Below are 23,356 nucleotides of genomic sequence, written 5' to 3'. Positions count from 1 at the left end.
AGGGCTTGGTAAGCTATCTAAAAATAGTTAGAAACAAGAAATATCAAATATATTGCTTATTGTGAATATAAGAGGAAATAACAGGAAAAAAAGCTTTGTTTTGACTACATACTCCTAAAATGATATCTAATCATCTCTAGAAATGGATCCTAAGGAGGGGGGAGAAATACACACACACACACACACACACACACACACACACACACACACACACACATTCATATACATATACATATACATATATGAACCTACATTCTAGAGAATAAGCCTACCCATAATCACATATATTTAAACTCTAAAATAGCTTCCTTTTTTCCTGTTTACTCATAAAATTAATGTGAAAAAAATTACTGAAAATATTTTAAACAGTATATTTTGGACTATGGTAAATATTCATTTTAGAATAAAAGTATTGTGGTACACAAACTCAAACATTTATGATGATGAATATAAATTCTTTAGGCCTGCCCCCTTCATCCTTCCCTTAACTTGTCTGAGACTGTTTTCTGAGGAATGGACTAATCTTGAAAACCTAAGGTCAAAAGGGAAACTCTGGATTGTTACCCATCTTGGATTTAAGAACAGGTATCATTACCTCTGCAGTTCAAGATGCCTTTTTATGCCTCGAGAAATTCTCCTTCCTAGGATAACTAACCAGGTACGACATGCTGACTAACTACTGATAGCATATCAACAGCTAAGACTTCTATAGCATTTCACGTACGTTATCTCATTTGAGCCTCACAATAATCCTGTGAAGTTGAGTATTATTCCCATTTTTACAAATAAGAACCTGAGGCCCATCCGGGTTAAGTGACTTGCCAAGTTTACCCAGCTTGCAAATAGCAGCTGGGGCTTAATAACCCCAGAGTTTATGATTCTGTAGTTAGTATTCTCTTTAACTTCAACATAGCTGCCCTACCAAAATTCAAACACCTATGTGGGTAAAATAAAAGTGTTTTTAAAAGTGTGGAGGGGGGAGCAGTTTGATGAATCAATCTGTGACTGCTGAGCAGCAATCCCAAGATTTTCATCTCTCCTGTCTTCTAAATTTCAGATAGTTATCCCTATCGAAATATTAGATTTACAAATAAGAAGTAACAGGGTTTCTTTCCCACCCCTCCCTTGTTTTGGTATCTGGCCAAGATTGAAATAATAAGCCTCTACATGCTTTAAATGATTCTTTGACTAGGATACAAAGCACTAAGGAAAGGGAGTGGAAGTCTAGAGGGGGAAGCAAAGTATTTGTCTGCTGAATTTGGACAATGTAGATGTGGAGCCTATCAGAACAACAACAAAAAACTGCCTGAGTGAATTATCCACTTAGGTAGTTTATACTGGCCAAATTACGCAGACAATTGTTCAAACTTTTATTTCTTTGCCATTATAGAATGGATAAAAAAGGTTTTCTTTTTGAACTGTGCAATATGTACAAATAGTTCTGTACCATTTAGGCCTACCTAAACAACAGCATTTTGTGCCTTTCCTTTGGGTGAACAGCCCTTTGGTCCTTTCCTTCAGAATACTCCATTAAGAGACACAGTACTTGATCTAGCACACTTTAGTGGAAAAACTTAGATGTGGAGTCAGAGAAGCTGGGTTCATATCCTAGCTTCAGCACTTACTGTATGACCCTGGGCAAGTGCCTTAATTTCTTGATGCCACCGTTTCCTCATCTATAAAATAAGAGTTATATGTAAGGTCCCTTTTAGCTCTAAATCTAAGACACTAAGCTGTCTATATAAAAATAAGTTAACCTTTAACTTTGGTGATTAGTATAAGAAGTTATACTCAAAATATGGTAAAAGAAAAAAAAACTGCACATCAATTGTCTTAATGTTATGCTTACCAGTTTCTCCTGCTGTTTTATTCTTCCCATGAGGTTTATAGAGAACATAAGAACAGCCCTTTACATGGAAGTGGTCATTAATTTGTCGAAACCATCTGAAAAAGCAAGAAGACTTATTATGGACCAGAGTTTTTGAAGAAAACAACCAACACAAATTCAAATGAAACTTTAAGAGTCAGAAATATGGCATATTTAATATAATAATAATATTTACAGGAAGCTCAAATAAAATATGAGCCTTGCTATCAAGTAAACATCCTGCAGTACTAATACTTTTAAAAATAAATATATAACTGGAAACAAAGTAGGTGTCCATTGATTGAGTAATAGCAGAGGGGAAAAAACCTACAATATGTAAATGTCGTATTACTGTACAGTAAGGAATGAATAATAGAAAAATTCAGAGAAACATGGGAAGATTTCTATGAATTGATGCAGTGATGTGAGAGAACAACGTACAAAATGGTTACAAAAATATAAATGAAAAGATCATTAAAAACAAATTGAACTCCAAGTAACTGAAAAAGCAATGAAGGTCTCGGAGAACAGACGATGAGACCTGCTTCCCCCATCCTCACAGGAGGGAGGCAGAGCACTACTGGGACAGAAGACTATATAGGCACACTGTCAAATGTGGTTACTGAATCTCGTGTTTGGCTTAACTTTTTTCTTTCTCATAAAGGAAGATTTAATCTTAGGGGGAATTTGTGAACTGACAAAAAACAGCAAAAACATCTATATTAAGAACAAAAATAAAAATTGGGATCTGTGATTAAAAGATAGATGTTATCCTGTTGCCTATAGGTTGCTTTAACTTGCATAAACTAATGCAAAGTGAAGTGAACAAGACCAAGAGGACTATTTATGTAATAACAACACTTTTGACAAGACAAATAGCTTTGGAAGACTGAGGAACTCTGATCAATTTAGTGACCAAGAAGTCTCTTAATGAAACATGCTACCCATCTCCAGACAGAGAGGTAATGGATTCAGAGTGTAAAATGAGGGAGTATGTATGTATGTGTATTCACACACACATTTTATATGTATGTACATACATATACATGTATATCCACATACATATGTGTATATACATGTGTGTTCATATATACATGAGTGAGATGGCCAACAGAAGAATTTGTTTTGCTTGACATTACATGTTTGCAATAGATTTTGTTTCTCTTGCTTTCTCAGTGGGGCTGGAGGGTTAGGGAGGAGATCTAGGGAAGAGGATTCAGACCTGAAAAAAAAAAATAAAATTGAATTTTCACTAAGGATGCTTCATACCTCATTAAGGTGGTATGTTCTGGGGTATGGCCAACTCATGATTTTGTTTTATTTGAATATACATGTTTGTAACAAGTTTTGTTTTTCTTGCTCTCTTAGGGTCTGTAGAAGAAGATGGGGGCAGCGTGTGTGTGTGTGTGTGTGTGTGTGTGTGTGTGTGTGTGTGTAGAATTTGGACCTGAAAATAAAATAAAATTTAATTTTCACAAAGATTATTTCATACCTCATTAATGTGGTATTTCCAGTAAAAGGACCAAACCGAATATCTTCAAATGGGGGTTGAAAGCCCAAAATGTGTAAAGCCTCTTCTTGGGTAACAGGTGGAAGACTACAAGAAAAGCATCATTTATAATACACATATATTTACATAATAACAACAATATTGTCGAGACAAATAGCTTTGAAAGACTGAGGAGCTCTGATCAGTGTAATGACCAACCACAACTCCAGACAGGTAGGTAGAGAGATAGACAGATAGACAGACACACAGACATCCATACAACAAAAATAAATACTTCAATATAGACAAAGACAAATTATCACAGAAATACAACTTTAAAATACAAATCTGAGTTGGGAGAGGCAGCACATGCCAATAGTCCCTGCTTCCAGGGAGACTGAGGCTGGCAGAAATCTTGAACTTAGGTGTTCTGAGCTTCTGTTAGCTAAACCAATCAGATGTCCACACTAAGACTAGCACCAAATAGGTGAGGTCATCCAAACTGGGGGTTACCAAGTAGCCAAAGAGGGGCAGATAAGTACAAGTCAGAAATGGAATAGGTGAAAATTCCTGTGCCATTCACGTGATGTTGGGTCACAAGCCCTTCCACTTTCAGCCAGTGTGAGACGAGGAGACCCAATGCAAATCTAATCATAGGCTAAGCAGATACCTTAAGTCAAGTTCAAAAAGAATTTGGGGAATATTGTATATCAATGAACAGGTATGACTTACCTTCCAGCTCCCATTGTGCTATACAAGAAATTCCAACAAGATATCAATGAGGAGATACCACAGGAAGTCTTATACTGAGGTCGACTGATACAGTACCTGAGAAAAGAATAGTTTATTTTGGTTATTTGAATACAAGTTATGCAAATGGATAGTTTATCAAAGTTCACATGATCATTGCAGGTTTCAGTTTATAAAATATCAATCCAGAAGCATTTATTAAGCACCTACTATTTGCCAGGCACTGTACTAGGGACACAAACAATGAATGAATAAATCTCTATTTTCAAGAGGTTTAAAAACCAGTGAAGAAAGCAAAAGTATCATATTTAAATATATACAAAATATATTAAAAAAAGAATAAACACAAAGTAGTTTGGGAGGGAGGGCAAGAGCAGTTGGGAGAGTGGGAAAAGTTCCACGCAACTTGCTTAAGCTGTGTTTTGAGGAAAGAGAGGAAATTTATGAGGCAAAGACGTGGGGGAAGGGCATTCTAGGCATAAGGAAAAGCCAATGCAGAAGCACAGAGAGTAAAGATGAAAGGCTAGAGGTCAAGAAAGGAATTAGGGTTAGATAAATAGATCTGAGAATCATCTGTATAGAGATAACTCCACCTCCCATCAGCCTTTTCAATGGCTGTTCCCCATACAGGGAATGCTCTCCTTCCTCCCCTCCTTCACCTCCTGACTTCCCTAGCTTCCTTCACCACTCTCCTCAGATCCCACTTTCTGAAAGAGGCTTTCTCAGTTCATCCCACCCCCACCCTCACCCCTACTGCTACAATGCACTGCTAATACCTTCTGTCTGAGATATCTTCCATTTACTTTGCATATAGCTTGTATGTACATGTTTGTTTTGTGTAGTCTCTCATTAGAACACGGGCTCCTTGAAAGTAAGGACTGTTTTTGTCTTTCTATCCCCAGCGCCTATAGTGACATGTGGTAAGTACACAATAAATGTTTGGTGACAGACTGACTGACTTGCTCAAGACCATACAAGAGCTAAGTAAAGGAGTTGGGGTTAGAACCTAAGTCTAGGGATTTCTAAAGCCCAATGTTCTTTCTATTTACTATTCTTAGTCCTTCAGTGGCCCCTTGAGATTTCTAATGGGATACCCCCTCCCTGATAGTTTAGATCGTAACTCATATACATCTCATCCTGTAAGATTCATATCAATGACCTTCTGCATTTCTCAATATGAATTTGAAAGTAAGGTACAATCCCATATTTCTTCAAATTATTTTAAACTGATATTTCAGCTGATTTATCCATACTTCAAAAAAACTTTATATACCAGTGTTGTCATAGAGCAGACATATACCAATGTGCAGAAGACATCTTTAAATCAAATATTAATCATGTGTCTACTTTATTCAAAGCACTGAGCTATGACTCATAGCACTTTAAAAGAAGCATAAAACAGGATCCCTGCTACCAACATTAGAGCTATAGTAGCCCTTAGAGATCATCTAGTCCAATCTTCTCATTTAAAAAAAAAAAAGAGCAAATTGAAGCTCAGAAATGTTAACTGACTTGTCCAAGGTCACATAGCTTGTTAGTAGCACACACAAAATTAAAAGCCAGGGTTCCTATTCCAATGTTCTTTTCCCAACACTTCAAGGAATTTATAACCTAATTTCTGGAAACAGATAAATGCTAAAACAGTTCAGTAAAATGAAAAAGACTCAAAAAAAAAACCCACTGAATTTGACTCATATTATCTTTCTTCCAATAGGGTTAGTGAACAATGTAATTGCCCTAAAGATGGGGGAAAAGAAAACAGGAAGCTTTGATAAACTGTAATCTATATTATTTTTACCACAAACACCTAGTGTGGGCCAAAAATAGAAAAAATATAGAAATTCTCCAAAGAACACGTCACACCTATTCTATTTCGATATTTCAATTCTTTGATAACAAGTAGGTAGTTATTGCCAACAAGATCTAAATTATGCTGCGATATGGATGCTAATGACTTGTTCTCAAAGACAGCATTATATACGTCACTCCTTGTATGTAAACCTTTCATCACTATTTCCCATAGGACAAACTCCACACTCCTTTAACTGATATTTAAGACATTTAACAATATAGTCTTTCCCTACCTCTCCAACCTTCTCTTCTCACAAATGCCCTACACAAAACCAAATTGTTCTACTATTCTACAAAGGACCATACAAATTTCCCACCTGGGTGCCTTTGCTCACACTCTCCTGGCCTGAAATGCCTTCTCCCTTATCTCAATTTATTTATATTCTAGCTTTCCATAAAGTTCAGATTAAATACTGCTTCTTCCATTGGCCTTCCTGGATTGTCTCATCCTTGATGATCATTTTTCCCCGCAAGTCCAACCCCTTCATTTTCCAGATGAAGAAACTGAGGCTGAGGTTAAGTGACTTGCCCAGCATCACAAGGCTGCTACATGCCTGAGGTAGGATTTGAACTCAGTTATTTTTGACTCCAAGTCCACTAAATCCATTTCACTAGAAGAGACCTTAGAGGTTACTAACTCCATTCCTCTCACTTTACAGATGAGAAAACTGAAGTCCAGAGACTTGGTCAAAGTAGCAAAAATAGGATTTGAACCTACATATACTTTGTTATGTATCTTTTATGCCTATTTTCTGTCTCTATAATCAAACTACAAGCCCCATGAGGACAGGCACTATTTTATACTCCTTTGTATCTTCCACCTCCCTACATGTAAAATAGGCATTGACCATATTCGCACTGAAATTTCATATAAGTTAGTGAGTAACAAACATGTTTAAGTCAACAATAATTTTAACTATTTAATAACTTCCATTAAAATACTACCATCGCCTGAGGTCTAATACTTTCCGCTGCTTAATGTCTTCAAGAGTAGAATACTGAGGACACTCCTTGTTATGTTTTCCCTTTTTTTCTGAAGTCTTTTTTTTGGAAACTTGTTTCTTCACATTGCCTGAAAAAGGAAATCTTGGAATTATTAACTACTTCATAATATGTTCCAATTACAATCACTTCTGAATGTACAGTAAAACTTAAAAGGGATTTCATCAATATCATTAAAAATGATAATCTCAAGCATATTTAAATAACTAATTTATTTCTGGGAATGCACCCTTGCTATAAAAAAATTCCTAACTGAAATATCAAAAATGTTTCTTCTCCAGAGTCTCACATTTCTGTTACTCAGCTTATAAATTATCTACTTAACTTCAGTCACATCTGGAAAGTGAGATAACCATGTAGCAATATTGTTTAAATTGCTTTTTAAAAAATCTTTTTACTTACAAAACCATAAAATTATATTTTGTAATAAAACCATTAAAAGCATTAAGGTAATATCTGAAAAAGTACTATTTTTGAAAACTTCAGACCACAGACTTTTAAAAATAAGTATAAAAAGTGCTTAAAAACATCACTGGCTCCAGGACAAGAGGCAAAAAAAAATTTGTAACCTTCACATAGAAATATAAGCCAATAAAATCCTAATTTTATTGAAATTCTATTTAAATTAATGATAATAATTGATATTTATATTCCACTTTGAAGATTACAAAGTACTTAACAAACAATATTTCATTTGGGCCTCATAACAGCTTATGAGTTACGTACAACAGGTACTATTGTCCCCATTTTATTAATGAGGACCCTGGGACTGAGAGAAGATCCATGATCTACTTGTTTATGCTCACAAAGTTAATAAGTATCAGAAACAGGATTTGAACTTAGGCCTTCTGGATTACAAGCTTACTACTTGATTTAAACATAAATAAGTTGAAATAATTGAATAGATTAAATATTTTAAAATATTTGACTATGTCTTATGTGTTTTTGTTTATCTAAATAAAATATGCATTATTTTATTGACTGGAATTATCTAAAAGCTAGTATTTTCTTATTATGAGTCTTTTCAGGGAATTTGTGGGTACATCAGGTCCAGAACTGTGACTGCACTAGTACAAGAGACTCTCAAGTGAAGAATTTTCTCCAATGATTTAGATTAGCAACTCATCTGTCACTTACAGTCTTCCATGGTTGCCTGGGATATTTAGAAGTGCCTTATACATAGTTATATAGCTAGTATGTGTCAAAGACAGGATATGAACCCAGGGCTTCACAACTTCATGATTCTATCCCCCCTGTGCTACCTCTATGAGTCTTTTAGCAATCTTGAAATGTAAATATTCGAAAATGTACTCAGAAAAAGACCAGCAAAACACTGGGCATCAACATTAATCCACATTGGCACAGTTGATCTACACTGTAGCTGTCTGTAATGCAGCCAATTATTAGCTAGAATTACATGTGTTATTGGTAGAAAGGGAATTTCATTATTCAAAATGAAATTCTGTAGTAATGAAAACTTTAAGAATAGGGAAAAAATTTTCCCCTTGAGTCATTTCTTTTGATCCTTGTCAGATACAACTTAATTTTTCACAGGGCTTAACCACGACTGGCAAAACATTACCAAAGCTTCTTATGCCAAACTGGATACTTATCTCTCTGACTCTTGATTCCTCTGTATGTAAAAAATGGGCATTGTACTACATCATCTCCAAGGTGCTTTTTAGTCTTAATATCATCATAGCCTATAATTTAATGAATGTTTTCCCACTTTTAGCTGTGAGACTTGGTTTCCAGAACCACAGAATAAAGAAAACCTATCTTCTGCCATGCTTCCTGTGTTTCTTTTTTTAATTAATTTTTTTTTTAGTTTACAACACTTATTTCCACAAGTTTTTGAGTTCTGAATTTTCTCTCCCTCTCCCCCCACCCCCAACAGCTTATAATCTGATATAGGTTCTACATATACCTTCACATTAAACTTCTTTTCCAATAATCAAATTGTAAAGAAGAATTATAACCAGCTTCCTGGGTTTCTAATCATCTTTCAGTCACTTAAAAATAATGCATCTGGGACCTGACAGGCAAGAGAACTAAGATTAAAGTACAGGGCTGTGAACAGCCAATCTCAACCCCTCAATCATAGCTCAAATAGGCCTACATGTAATGGAGCTATTTGTGTTCATATGTTGCCTCTGTTCCTTAGCATTTAATTCCTATGATCCTCATGAGACATATGTGTTGTACATTCCAAATGAGCATATGCCATGAAATGCAAGCATCCTAACTTAACAGTGAGCAGGTTCAAGGCCTCAGCTGCATTCAGTGTTGCAGAAGGCAACTGGGGCCATTTAGATTACTAGATATTCTCGGGGTGGGGAGAAGAAAGATGTAGGAGTTTACCACAAACTAATCCTGATAGCAAATCCCTGCTTTTCCCCTCTACCTCAATCATGCCCACCCCAGTCACCTGACTACTAAAGGAAAAAGGGGCAGAAGTAGCATTTATAAACTTTAAGCTTCAGAAACACTTTCCCCATAATGACTATCAGGTTGGTAGACCTGGGTTCTAATTTTAACTTAGCCTCTGGTTTGGAGAGTGAAGCAGGGCAATTCAGTTAACTTCCCTTAGTTCCAGTTTGCTCATCTGTTACATGAGCATAAAACTATATACTCCCCATATCACCCCCATTGATAATAGATGGAAAGGCTCTGTGAAAACTTAAACATACAACACAGAGGGTGATATTATACAGATCTGAATGTAAAAAGGAAATACATTCATGAAACGCATCACTTCTTTTAAAAGGTGACAACTTCAAGTTATCAAAATAGTACATAGAGCTTCTTCCAAAAGGCATAAAAGAGGGGTGCTTATTTCTTTTATTAGATAATAATTTTTGTCTTTGTATTGGGGGAAAATAGTTTAAACCATTTATTTCTCTAAATATGGCCTTTATTAAAGGCCTGCATTTTTCTTTACATTTGAATTGAGTGATTCCTTACCTGATTTATTTTTCAAATTTGCAGTCACTCCATTAAATTCAGACTTATCGATTTCCCAGGCAAGTGGCAGCTTGCCAAAACTATTAGATAAGCTTTCCAAGTTACTATCTTCATTGTAGATGATCTCTGAGGAACTAGTTGGGATACCTATGTATCTGGCTGAATTATTTCCAACAGTCACAGAAGTGCTATTGGCAAGGCAAGAAGAAAGAGTAGAATTTGGAGTTTTATAGATTGAGGTTGCCTGGTTGAGAAAGGCATAGTCTGAGCAAATGGCATAGATTTTTTCGCGAGTATGAGTCACCGGACAACTCCATGGATAACGACCATCTCCACCAGAACCCAATGGTGATGTTGGGGCATTGGTGGGGCAGAAGGATTTGACAGCAACTTTCAAATTCTGCTCTGGAGACTTTCTTTCAGGCTTATGGTCACTGTTTCCAGAATCATTTGATCTTTCTGTGTCTACAATGTTAGGCATTGAATGAAATGGCAAAATGTTGTTTCCAGGAAGATTTCTTGCAACAACTCCAACAGCCTACAGCATTCTCCAAAGATTTACATGGGGTTATTTGGAACACCTAAATAAAGACAGGAGACAAAGAGAAATAGATCAGCAAGCAATTACATGCCCCAAAGAGAAAGGAAATGTTTAGTATTAAATGATATTCACCCTTAGTTATAAGTGGTCTCTGGAGCAACTGGCAGCTGCTAGTTATATTATTTTAAAATGAAACATTCTTTTGAAAATCAATCAGTCAACAAGCATTTATTAAGTGCCTACTATGTGTCACTCATTGTGTTAGGAAATTATTAACTGTTTTTTGAAGGTAAAGTACCATACAAACTCAAAATACGAAAGATGAAGTTCATAGAACTTCACTAAAATCTCTCAATCAGTGAACTATAAATAACCTATACAGAAATCCATCACCTGACAAGAAGTAATCCTAACAATTTAAGAGGACTGGTTTTCAAGTCCAGGCTAGTTACTTTTGGAAGAAAGTGAAGGAAGGTTTAAACAAGTAACTGAATACAGGTCTTGGGAATTGGAGATAGAGTACAACAGAGACCCCCCCAGGTGAATCCAATCAAAAGTAGCTTTAGCAGAAAATCTTGCTCAGTAAGGGGGCACACACCTTCAGAGCAGAGACTTTCAAAGGACTTAATCCCCATTCCACCATTCTTTGATCTTTCCCACTCTTGGCAAAACAGGTAGCTCCTTCATCCATTTCCTTATTTATAGAAGCACAGAATGTTGGAGCTGAAAGGAACCTGAAAGGCCACATAGTCCAACCTCCACCCCAACCCTAAGTAAAAAGGAAAATGTTGACAACCTTCAAAGACTTTATAAAAATTAAAAAGTACATTTAGGAAAAATTATCAAAACATACAGAAAATCATAAGTATTCAAAGGATTAATGAAATCCAGAGATGCCAAACAGTAAAGTGGAAAGACTGTGTGGCCCCAGAATAAGAAAATCTGAGTTCCTGACTCTTCCCCTTATTAGCTGTATTCCCTTGAGCAAATTGCTTATTCATTGGAGCCTGGGGCGGGGAGAGGGGAGCGGTGCAGTGTAAAATAGCAGGTGAAAGTGGAGCGGGGGAGGAGCAAATATCTGTTTACAGACTATCTATATGAAAGTACTTTGTGACAAAATTCATTCATTCAACAAACATACACATTCCTACATAAATACAAGCTTTCACTATTTTTAGGTGATTCCAAAACCCATTCTACTATTTAATTATATCCACTGGAAGAGAATTAATCTGCTTTAAATCCATCACAATGAATTTTAAAACTACTTTTTTTTTTTACCTTAGCATCCCTTAAGCAAATGTGATGTTGTTGGGTTTTTTTTGAGGTAAACTTTGATTCCATTGGTACAGGAACTCTAAGTATGGAATTTCCTTCTGCTGAAATAGATCAGACTTGCTCTGTACCTTATAGTCTTAGAGGTGCCTCATACACATAGAGGTTAAGTCAAGTCAACAAATCATTTATTAAGAGCCTGCTATGTGCCAGTCACTATGCTAAGGGGTATGGATAAAATGAAAGGCAAAAAATGGTTTCTATCTTCAAAGAGCTCACAGTCTAATAAGGGAGAAAGTGTGCAAATAACTATGTAGAAATGAGATAAAAACAGGAGAAAGTGGAAAAAATCAAGCAAGGGAAGGCATTATTAGCATTAAGGGGCATACAGAGAGGAGCCGAGGAAGCCAAAAGGCAGAGATAAAAAACATATTTTCAGGTATCAAGGGCAGGCAATGAAAACACATGGAGTAGGAAGGTGCAGTGCTTTATATAAGGAATAGCAACAAAGTCACTGGATTGAGTATATGTGGTGAAGTAAGGTATAAGTAAACTGGAAAAGTAGGAGGGTATCACATTATGTTGGGCTTTTTGACTTGCCATTAGTCGCACAGTCAGTATGTCAGAGGTAAGATTTGAAAAAAGATCTTCCCAATTCTATGACCAGCACTCTACCACATTACAATATATTTTTTTATGAAGCTGTCTAATAAACATTAAATATTGTGTTTGGCATGTGTTTCTATTAAAATTACTTTTCAAAAGGTCTTAAATAGCTCAGTAGAGTAAGAGTATACTTAGAGGTGGTAAAAGTTTTCTTATGGGAAGGACAATATTATTTGAATTTTTGTTCAGTACTATAAGGAATATGGACACAGAAGACACAAACAATTAGAGGACAATGGCAGAAGTTAACTAAAAAACTGATCATTTGAGAAAAAAGAAAAAAAAAAGGCAAGGCATAGCTAGAAGTTGGATTTCTACCTAAGTAATCACAGGTAAAAGATACAAACATTTCTCAAAACAAGAATCACAAACTATTAACCATATGAAAGGATGTTTCAAAGCACTAACATAAATGCAAATCAAAAACAACTCTGGAGTTTCACCTTGCACCCAGTAAATTGGCAAAGATGACCAAAAATGGGAATAGTCATTGTTGGAGGGGTTGTAGAAGACATACACACTGATACATTGTTGATAGAAAGTGACTAAAATGCCAATAACCTTTGACCCAGAGATTCCAGCGCAGGACACATAGTCAAAGGAGGTCAATGACAAAAATGAAGACATGCCCCCTCATAACAAAATATTCATAGTAGCAATTTTTGTAGTAGCAAAGAAACAGAAACAATGTAGATAGCCATTAATTGAGGAATTGCCTGACAATGTATATGACACAAATGTAACATTACTGTCAAAAAAAATAAAAACTGAATGCTGGGAAATTATAACTACCAATCTTGGTCCCAAACAAGAGATACGAAAAGACACATCATCAAGCTTCTTCGCAGAGTTGGGGATCCATGGGTATGGAACAATGCCTATAACATCAAACTTTTTTTTATATGTCAGTTAATTTCACTGATTTTCTTTTCTTTCTTTTCATTCTATATTGTAAACTTGAAGGGATAGTTCACCGGCAAAGGGATCTATTGGGATGTACATGATGTCTCTCCAATAATTGTTTAAAGGTCTCACAGGTAATAAAGGCAACTGTGATTTACGTTAGAGATTTGGTAGAAATATGCTAATTACAGAAAAAAAATTCTCCTGCCATAGATAGATCCAAATCAGACAGCCAAATGATAGGGTCCATATCCAATGACCAGAAGTTTGCTATGGTGATTAGCTATAGTAGTTAGCCATGAGAGTCGGCAATGAATACAACAGGGACTCAGATCCAACAATTACAGAAAACAGTAGCAATTTTCTCTGTGCCCTTAAACACTGTACTCTGTGTTTCCATCAAAGTGAAGTAACATTCATATGTAAACAAAATAAAGATTAGGCTCCCTACTATGGGAGAAGATGAAAGGGCTAGAGGTAACACCAATATAGTAATAGGCTCATCTTAAGCCTAGGGGCAACATTAATGGCCCATAAAGTCCTTCTGTGGCTTTATGGAGTTTATTCATGATGAAAAGTTATAAGTTCAATTAAATTGCTCTAACTCCCCATAAGAAAATTCCTAACATAAGAGGTTGGTCTCTTTATCTAAATTTACATTTATATCTATCTCTTTAACCCCTGAACTCTCTGTGGTTAATGCAAAAATTCAGGTTACTGGAGATGTTTGGGTAACAAAACAGCAGATTATATTAGAGTGTCTATGGTACCAGTAGAAGATAAGGAAAGAGCAGATCTTTTGCTGGGAAAAGGTCTTTGAGTACATGAGTATAGTGGTGGAATCAGCCTTGTTCTGCTCTGATATGCCTGTAGAGCTGCCAGTGCTCTTGACTATCTTATCTCCCTTCTGTATCACAGCTCAGGACTATCTTCTCATTCTCCTTTCACTGGTTGCCCAGGGCTCATAGTTCTTGGCTTTGCTCTTATAACCTCACTTTTTCTCTCTTCCAGATACTCAAAATCTCTATGTGGCTCTGAAATTACTCCTTCCTTTTATACAAATTCCTTAGGAAGTCACCAAGTCTCTCACAATGGTTTTTATCGCTTCAAAGAGGTGTAAGTACAGGCTCTGTTCATACTTTATTCTGATCAACAGATATAACCAAAAAGTGTTCTTACCCAACAAAGGTAATTGCCTTTATGTGGCTGGAAAATCAATGGATCCCCGACTTCAAAAGAAAAAGGAAAAGGAAAAAAAAAGAATCTCAAAATGTAAAAGAGAATCCTAACCTATGTCAGGAGGTTGGAGCTTAGAAGGATATATTCCCTAAAAGGAAGAGGAATAGGATTATTAAACCTTTGGAGCTGAACACCTATACAGATATATACTTCCTATAGACAATAGAGCTGTACCCACTTGAGAGAAGGCAGCCTCTCAGGAAGGAATGAGTATTCATAAGCAGAATTTAAAGTGAGGCCACCCAGTATTAGTCAGAGGGAAAAAAAGAGGAGTTGAAGTAGATGGTGATTCTCTGTTGAGAGGTACCAAGGGAGCCATGTTGATCTGACCTCATCAGTGAGGAAGCATACTGTCCTTCTGAGACATGCATCTGGGACATGACAGTCTCACAAGACTTGCCAAAACTAATGACCAGTACTCAATTTTAGGGATTCCCATAGGAACAGTGAGAAGACAGGAGACCATGCCAGTGAAGGAATTGGGTATGTTTAATCTTGAAAAGAAAAACTTGGGGTAGGTGCTATATATAATTGCTGTATTCAAATATTTCTATCATATAAAAGCAGTATAAAACTTAATCTACTTAGTTCCAGAGACAAAACTAAGAAATATAGTGACATTACAACTAGGAATCTTCACCTAGATATAAGAAACAGTTCTGCAATAATTAGAGCTCTACAAAAATCTCCGGAATGGATGCCCCTGAAGTCCATCCCTAGAGATCTTCGATTAGAAGTATGCTAATCATTGTTGCAGATATTGGAGAGAAGATTCTTGTTGATGTTGATTTGGACGACATGGCTCCTGAGGTGCCTTCCAACTGGGCTTGTGTGATCCTCTCAACATGGAACAAGAGCAATCCAGAGGTTAAAATAGTTTCAGAAGTATTGTTGTCTTTAGTTAATTCTCTAGTTCTCTTAAAAACAAAGGATATCTTCAAAAATGAATAGTAAACTCTGGATGGGATTGATTATGCAATCAAGAGATTATTGAGGACGAGATTCTTCTCAACCTCATATTTGCCTTGTCCATTAACAGCTCCATTGGAGGAGGAGAAGTGTATTAAATACCAATCTTCTCATGTTTGTAGTTGTTATCAGCTCTGGCCTAGCAGTAGAAAGTTGAAAACTCTGGTTTATCTAAGATTTAAATATTATGTGTAGAGTTACATTATCCATGCTGTCCCTGTTCTCCTTTAATTACAATATAATAATATAAAATCAACTGTGAGATTAAAGCTTTAGGTGAATATACATAAATGTACATACATGTATGCATATGTGTGCATGTATGTGTAAATGCACAACTTTTTCTTGCAATCTGAAGCCTAAGAGAAAAGCATTCTAGAAGACAGGGAGATCAGTCTTTTATCTCTTGCCTATTTTTTTTTTTTTTTTTGCTGTTCAAGTAACATAATGTTTTATTTTTCTAATAGTTGAAGCTTCTTCCTCTAAATGACAGGGAAAAAAAACCAAAACTTGACTATTGTGGATGGAAAGCTTTTTAAAACTTGCTATGTATTTCTCTTCCTTCTCAAACATAACACGCTGAACATAATTAAAACTTTTTTTCAATACTCAAGGTCATACTATGAAGAACAATTTTATTTTACAGCACAGTGATTCTTTCAGGGGCTATATGTTGAGCAGCTCGTCTCAGACTGCTATATTTTTTTTGAAAATTTTGTCTGCTTTTATGATATTCAGCCTCTTTCCTCACTCTCAGTTCAAGCACAATATGATCCCCCAGGTGTTAGTACCCTCCCCCCAAATTTGTTAGAATTATGCTAATTGGAGGGGGAAATTTTTCAATCATACACAAGATCCAAATCAGGCATTCTAATATTTGTATTTAATATTGGCATGTTTCTGTACATGTTTTTATCCCCAGTAAAGAGTAATTCCTTAAAAGTATAGATTTTTTTTTGTCTTTGTAACCCCCTTAGCTAGCATAGTGCTTTGAACATGGCTGGCACTGATAGATAACAAATGAATAGATGAATGAATGAATGAAATGGTCAAGCAATAATTTCTCCTTTATTGGTGCTATCAGTGTGATATATCTAGACTTTCCTTCTCCTAATTTGCTGTTTGAAATCTGACATGGACTATGAAAACAAATAACTAAGCTTTTTTGAACTGTACCTGGGTTCAAATGCAGATCTGATACTAGCTCTGGGAGCAAGGAACTTAACTTCTATGAGCTACTAGTTTATTCATATTTTACAAAGTGATAATATTTGCATTAGCTACCTAATGGAGTGACTTTGAGGAAAATTCTTTGTAAACCAGAAAGTACTATGAAATGTATTATTATCAGTATTAACTTTGCCATATCTATTTAGGCTTTTTTGAAGCTTATTCCCCTCTATTCATCAGCTGCACCCCAGACAAGTTGCCAGATAACTGGTAATGTCAGATGTTGCTGTTTAAGAGTTAATGAAATGCAACCGTGAGCTCAGCTCTGGTTTCTTCTAAAAGAAAGCTCTTCATAATTTATTTATAAACACATTTATAACAAGTGCTCCTCACCTTAGACATCAGAGTCATTCCTGAAAAGTTGTATGTAAACTGAACCTCAGATGAATATTTTAAAAGCAGGAGAAGTTTACTGTTTAAAAGAATCATATTAAAACCAATAAAAACAAGAAAGCCTTTGCAATGCAGAAAACCACCTAGTTTGTTTGTCGCTGCTGTTTTATGAGCTATGGTTGTTAAATATCAAGTTTAAAGAGGGGGATGCACTACTGCTAGTGCGCCCATGTTTACATGGGGGAAACTGAGGCATTGGGCAATTAAGTGACTTTATCAAGGTCAAATATCAGGTCAACAGCAGAGCCAGGACTAGATCGTTGATTGCATCTCTCTGTAGCGTTAGTCCCCATCAAGACAATAACGAAGCACAGGACTGCAGTCAGCCTTCCTCCCCTCCATTCCTCTTCCCCCGTCGGTACAGTTTAGCTTTCATCTATCCTTAAGACCATATTCCTTCCTCCCTCCCCCTTCTCCTTCCTAATGCAGCTCCAGGGCTCAGGATCTCCAAGAGGAAGCCTAGACTACCTAGCTGACCTCTAGGGTCTCTTCCAAAGCTAGGATCCTGCTAAGGGCACACAAGGGACAAGCATCCTGATTGCTTGGGGGGCCGTGGGGAGGGGGAGGTGGCCTGAAGACAGGAACTGCTTTCCCTCTCTTTTTCCTGCAGCTTAGGGACGCGGTGCCTGCTCCCTTGGCTCAGCTTGGAGGCCGGCAGCGGGGGAGGGAAGTGGGGCAGGAGAGTAGGAGACTTAGGGTAGTCAGTCTCGGACCTTTTCTCCGGTCGAAGTGGCACCTCGACAGGTCCGAAGAAGTGGGGAGCGACAGGGCAGTGCTGCTAGTCCCTGCTGTTCTGGCGGCAGCTGTGGGCTCGCACAGCAGGGCCTCGGCCAGGGGAAGACGCGAGCTGGGGGAGAGGTAGCCCCGGGACCGGCCGCATGCACGCACGCACTCACTCACCCCGGGCAGCTGCAGAGCCAGAGCAGCCTCGCGGTTCCAGCCCCAGCCAGCCCCGTCTCCCTCCCCTCCAGAGATGTGGTTTCTACCTCCCCGGGGTTGGCCAAGTAAGACAAGGGGTGGAGAAAGGCACAGCCTGTCAGAGGATGCAGGGATAGACCGCCCCGTCCCCAGCACCGGAAGCTCAGGGCTCGGATCCCAAATGGGTGGCCGGAGGGCGGGACGGAGGGCTATGCTCGGTCTTTTACCATGGATTCGCATTCTCCTGCCAGCTTCTGTGTCCCGGGGAAAAAGGTCACAGTAGCTGCGGCAGGAAAGGTTGTAAGCGTCTGTATTCATTTCTTCAATAAAGCAAAAATGAATTCTGGCCTTGCTTCGAAGAGGCCGGCTCCCACTGCCTACTTAGTGGCAGCCAGAGAGGAAGCAGGAGACAAAAGTAACAGCTGGTCCAGTTCTGGCGCTGAGCCTGAAAAAAAGAGACGTGGACAAATGAAATGTAGGAGGAGAAAGCAGATTGGAAGGAGGAAAGGCCCCAACGGGTTTGTTTAATAGTATTTGGCTCTTGGATAGCATTTAATGGCCTTTCCTCCAATTTCTTTTTATTCCAATAGCTGTAGCAGGCACAGAATAAAGCAACCCAGATCTTAAAGGGACTAAGGACTGCCCCAAGGAGATTGACTGAAGGAAGTCAGCCATTCAGCAAGCATTTATTTAACCCTTAGTATGCGAGAGGCCCTGTACTAAGGAGTTAGGAGTGGCATGAGGTTTGACATAGATTGTAAAGAATTTTAAATCATGTCCCTTCTTTTCCAATTTTGAAGTCCCTGCAATAATGTTAAAAGACAGAAGGGCTCATTTCACAAGTCAGGTCCTCATGGATTTATTTATTTTTTATTTTTTTTAAAATTTATTTAATATATTTAGTTTTCAGCATTGATTTTCACAAAAGTTTGAATTACAAATTTTTCCCCATTTCACCCTCCCCCCACTCCAAGATGGCGTATATTCTGGTTGCCCGCCCCCCTCTCCCCTCCCCCCCCTTCCCCAGTCAGCCCTCCCATCTGTCACCCCACTCCCCTCCCATCCCCCTTTCCCTTCTTCTCTTGTTGGGCAAGATAAATATCTATGCCCCATTGCCTGTGTATCTTATTTCCTAGTTGCCTGCAAAATCTTTTTTGTTGTTGTTGTTGTTGTTTTTGAACGTCTGTTTTTAAAACTTTGAGTTCCAAATTCTCTCCCCTCTACCCTCCCCACCCACCCTCCCTAAGAAGGCAAGCAATTCAACATAGGCCACATGAGTATCATTCTGTAAAACCCTTCCACAATACTCATGTTGTGAAAGATTAACTATGTTTTGCTCCTTCCTATCCTATCCCCCTTTATTGAATTTTCTCCCCTGACCCTGTCCCTTTTTGAAAGTGTTTGTTTTTGATTACCTGCTCCCCGGGTCTGCCCTCCCTTCTAACATCCTCCCTTTTTTATCTTCTTCCTTCTTCTTTCCTGTGGGGTAAGATACCCAGTTGAGTGTGTATGGTATTCCCTCCTCAGGTCAAATCCAGTGAGAGCAAGATTTACTCATTCCCCCTCACCTGCCCCCTCTTCCCTTCCTACAGAACACACCAGCACTCCTTCCTCAAGAACCACCAACCCAGACCTGAGGCAAATCTTCAGCAGGCTCTTCACTCCTGCTCTGATCCGCCACTTAATTCCTCCCACCAGGTGGGCCTGGGGCCGGAAGTAACTACAGCTGTAGTTCTATAGCTGCACCTCCCCCCGCTGCCCGGAGGCCGTGGCCAAACCTCGAACTCTGTCCCCCGCATCTTTTCCCACTAACCTTCTCTGTTGTCTTTGGTGTTTGTGGGTTGAGAAGTCTGGTAACTGCCACGGCTCACTGATTCAGGGTGCTAGGGCCTATTCTGCCCGGCTCCTGGTCTGGCTGGTTCTGCTGCCTCCCACGCTGAGCTCCGCTCCCCTCCACTCCATGCACTGCATGATAGACCTCATCCAGCGACCATCCAGGCTCTCCCGGGCTGGATCCCTGCTTCCCTCTGCTATTTTGTGGGTTCTGAAGTTCTAGAATTTGTTCAGAGCCATTTTTTATAGGTTTTTGTAGGGACGTGGTGGGGAGCTCTGGCAAGTCCCTGCTTTCCAGCTGCCATGTTGGCTCCACCCCCCTGTGGTGGATGAAAGATGAAATAACTGAGGAAAACAAAGGTTCAATCTTAGCATATCAACTTATTAAGCAATGCAGGCCAATTACCTAACAAATTGGGACCAGGCCCCTTCCTCACCTCAGGGCTGATTTAGGCAATTGGTCTGTATTGCTTAATAATCGATAGGCTCAGAAGACTGAATCTTTGTTTTCCTCAGTCATTTTTCATCTTTCACCTACTACAGTTTTTTGGCGAGCCATGCTAGGTGGAGTCAGAACTCAGACCCCTGGCCAACAGCCTTCCATAAAAACTCCCTGGAGTACTACTACATTTCACTGAGGGACTTTTTCTTGGAAGACTGCCTCCAGAGATAGGACTCCACTCCTGATCTCTATTTCTTCTGGGTTAAAGTAAGGTTTAGGTTTAGTTTTAGATTTAGTTTGCCACCAAGACTGGAGTGGTTTAGATTTAGATTAAGTTTGTTCCAGAGATTGGGGCTGTTTAAATTTAGGTTAATTTTGCCCCAGGAACTGGTTTGGGCCCACCTCAGGGATTCCCGAAGTCTAGGTTTAGATGGGGCAGCTAGGTGGTACAGTAAATAGAGTACTGGTACTGAAGTCAGGAAAACTAATCTTCCTAAATTCAAATCTGGCCTTAGATACATAACTAGCTGTGTGACCCTAGGCAAGTCACTTAACCCTGTTTGCCTCAGTTTCCTCATTTGTAAAATGAGCTGAAGAAGGAAATGGCAAACCACTCCAGTATCTTTGCCAAGAAAACTCCAAATGGACTCAAAAGAGTCAGACATGACTGAACAACACAAAATTCTAAAATATTGGAAAAATCAATCAATTATTAAATCAACAGTCATTTATTAAGCACCTATTATATGCTAGTCCCTGGCAATTCACTTAACCTCAATTTGCCTTAATCCACTGGAGAAGGAAATGGCAAACCACTCCAGTGCCTTTGCCAAGAAAACTCCACAGATAGTATGGTCCACAAGGCATTAACAAAAACAATAGGTTTGGATTAGGGGATAGGAGAAGTTTAAATGGGAGTTAGTTTGCCCTAGGAATTGGGGAGGTTTAGGTAGGTTCAAAATAGGTTTGCCCCAGGGAGTGGAAACCAGATAACAATTTTCTTGGACTGCTGTAGTGGGGATTTTTGTTCAGGTATGGATTGAACAAGATGGCCTCTGAAATGCTTTCCAACTCTGATCTTCCCAATGGAACAGGCATGGTAAGTACTAATGTTTTGTTTTCTTTGGTGAGGCATGTAATTTTATTTATATGAGATGAAAGATTTAGAGATTAATGACCTTTGTCTAATAGTCTAATAAAGGCCCAGAGAAGGTAAAGGACTTGCCGGTGGTCAAAAGAAGTAGTAGGTGGCACAGCCACCATCAGGTCCTTTGATTTTAAATACTTCATTCTTTCCACTACATCATGCTGTCTTTCAGTAACACCTAGTATGCAAACTCCCTCTATCAATGTTGGTCTGTAACTATTTCACAAGTTACCTGGGAACATTGAGAGGTTAAATAATGAATATATGGTCTCATATCTAGTGTGTGTCAAAGGTAAGACTTGATCTTAGGTCTTCCTGATTCTAAGGCCAGTTCTCTAGCCATTATACCATGCTTTCTAACTATCCTCAGTAAAAGAAGAGGAAATAGAGACTAATGGGTGTTAAATGATTTGCCCAAGGTGAAAAGTAGGGGCTTGAACCTAGGAACTTATGATCTTAGCTCGTTGTGATTTCTCTCAAAACTATGATGCAGTTTTTTTTTTAAGTACTAGTTTTGCATTCCCATTTTGAATAGTGAAGAAGGTATTTACGGAGGCTAGGTAGATGAACTCACATTGTAGTGGCACATAGTAGCTGTTTAATAAATGTTTATTGACTGTAGGGATGCCAAACCCAGTGCCACATGTGGAATTAGAAGGGACATCCGGGAATATATAGCAAGGCTTTATTTATGAAGGGACTGATACCCAAGTGAGGACACAGTAATATGCAGAGTCCCTGTCTCCTTTATATGGGAATTTTCAATCAAAGACTCAAACTAAAATCTGAGATTCTATGTGGCTCCTACTTTTTTACATTTAGACAGCTAGAAAGAATCTTCTGAAGAAAGTTGCTGAATGGAAACCTGAGTAAAATCTGATGCATGAACTAGTCTAAATGAACTATTATCCAGTTTTCTCTAACATTCCTTCTCTTACTCTCTGACCCTGAATCGCAGGTGTTCGTACCTTCTAGGCCACTGTTTAAGGAGTAAAGTTAATCATGGCATTAAAAAGACTAAAAAATTTTTTACAAACTCTTGCAGATTTTACCCTTCTAAGACCAGTAGGAACCTGAGACCACTAAGGATCCTTGTTTATTGTGAGGTCTAGTATATAAGAACACACTTTAACTGTGATCTCTAGTCTGTATCCAGTCAGGGGGGAGCCTGCAGTACACTAATTTAAGACCAGCTCTGATCTCTACCCTTTCCCACAGCCCCAGTTAGTACCTCCTGCGTGTCTGATGGAGGAGATCTCTGGTCACTACAATCCAACTCAGTCTAGAAATACTACAACTTCCAGAATGCAACCTTTCCTTCCTTCCCTCCCTCTCTTATTGTCTCACTCAAATCCTGTCCTGCAGGACTCTGGGAATTGAAGTTTCTTTCCCTATCTTCAGAAGACCCTCCCCTGTCACTACTCACCCCCCACGCCTTTTGAAGGTAGTAAGGAATAGGCAAGATATTTATAACCAAAGAGTTCAAATCTTAATTAAATCATTCAATTCTGAAATGATGATTTGTTCACCTCTAAGTTCTGGCCTGTGAATATAGAGAGATCCAGTGATTATGAAAGTGCAAATTGCTGAGAGTTGAGTTTTGGGGAAGCAAACTGGGTCCTTTGTGACTCCAGACTGCAGTGCTTCATATTCTGAGTATTGACTAGTGTGAATGATAATTTTTCCTCTTGCTGAAAACAGGTAATGTGCTGAATAAATGAGATTCTGTTAAATGTTATCCCTCTCAGATTTCCGCTACTTTTTTTACATGAACTACAGATCCCAGAATGCCCCTGAAGCCAAAGATATTTAACAATTACATCCATTTGGAAAAGAGATTATTTAGCAAGTCTTTGAGAAAAGAGCCAATCACTTTT

The 23,356-nt window shown here is 38.3% G+C and overlaps 1 protein-coding gene across 2 annotated transcripts in view; it reads right to left on the bottom strand.

Annotated features, from left to right (window-relative positions):
- BIVM (basic, immunoglobulin-like variable motif containing) overlaps positions 1–18,116 on the bottom strand; it is a 41,789-nt gene extending 23,673 nt beyond the window's left edge. The window contains exons 1-6 of one of the 2 annotated variants that reach the window (XM_036754502.1): positions 18,040–18,116; positions 9,924–10,504; positions 6,903–7,029; positions 4,089–4,184; positions 3,360–3,464; positions 1,850–1,944 (exon numbers count right to left, since the gene is read on the bottom strand). In XM_036754502.1, coding sequence (XP_036610397.1) covers positions 1,850–1,944; positions 3,360–3,464; positions 4,089–4,184; positions 6,903–7,029; positions 9,924–10,404 — 904 coding nt within the window. In that variant the 5' untranslated portion in view covers positions 10,405–10,504; positions 18,040–18,116. The remainder of the gene's footprint in view (positions 1–1,849; positions 1,945–3,359; positions 3,465–4,088; positions 4,185–6,902; positions 7,030–9,923; positions 10,505–18,039) is intronic. The other variant, XM_036754501.1, reaches the window with a different exon arrangement.
- Between the last annotated feature and the right edge of the window lie 5,240 nt (positions 18,117–23,356).

Source organism: Trichosurus vulpecula, chromosome 4 (genome assembly GCF_011100635.1).
Source record: "Trichosurus vulpecula isolate mTriVul1 chromosome 4, mTriVul1.pri, whole genome shotgun sequence".
NCBI lineage: Eukaryota > Metazoa > Chordata > Mammalia > Diprotodontia > Phalangeridae > Trichosurus > Trichosurus vulpecula.
This window is presented reverse-complemented; position numbering and strand designations above follow the sequence as displayed.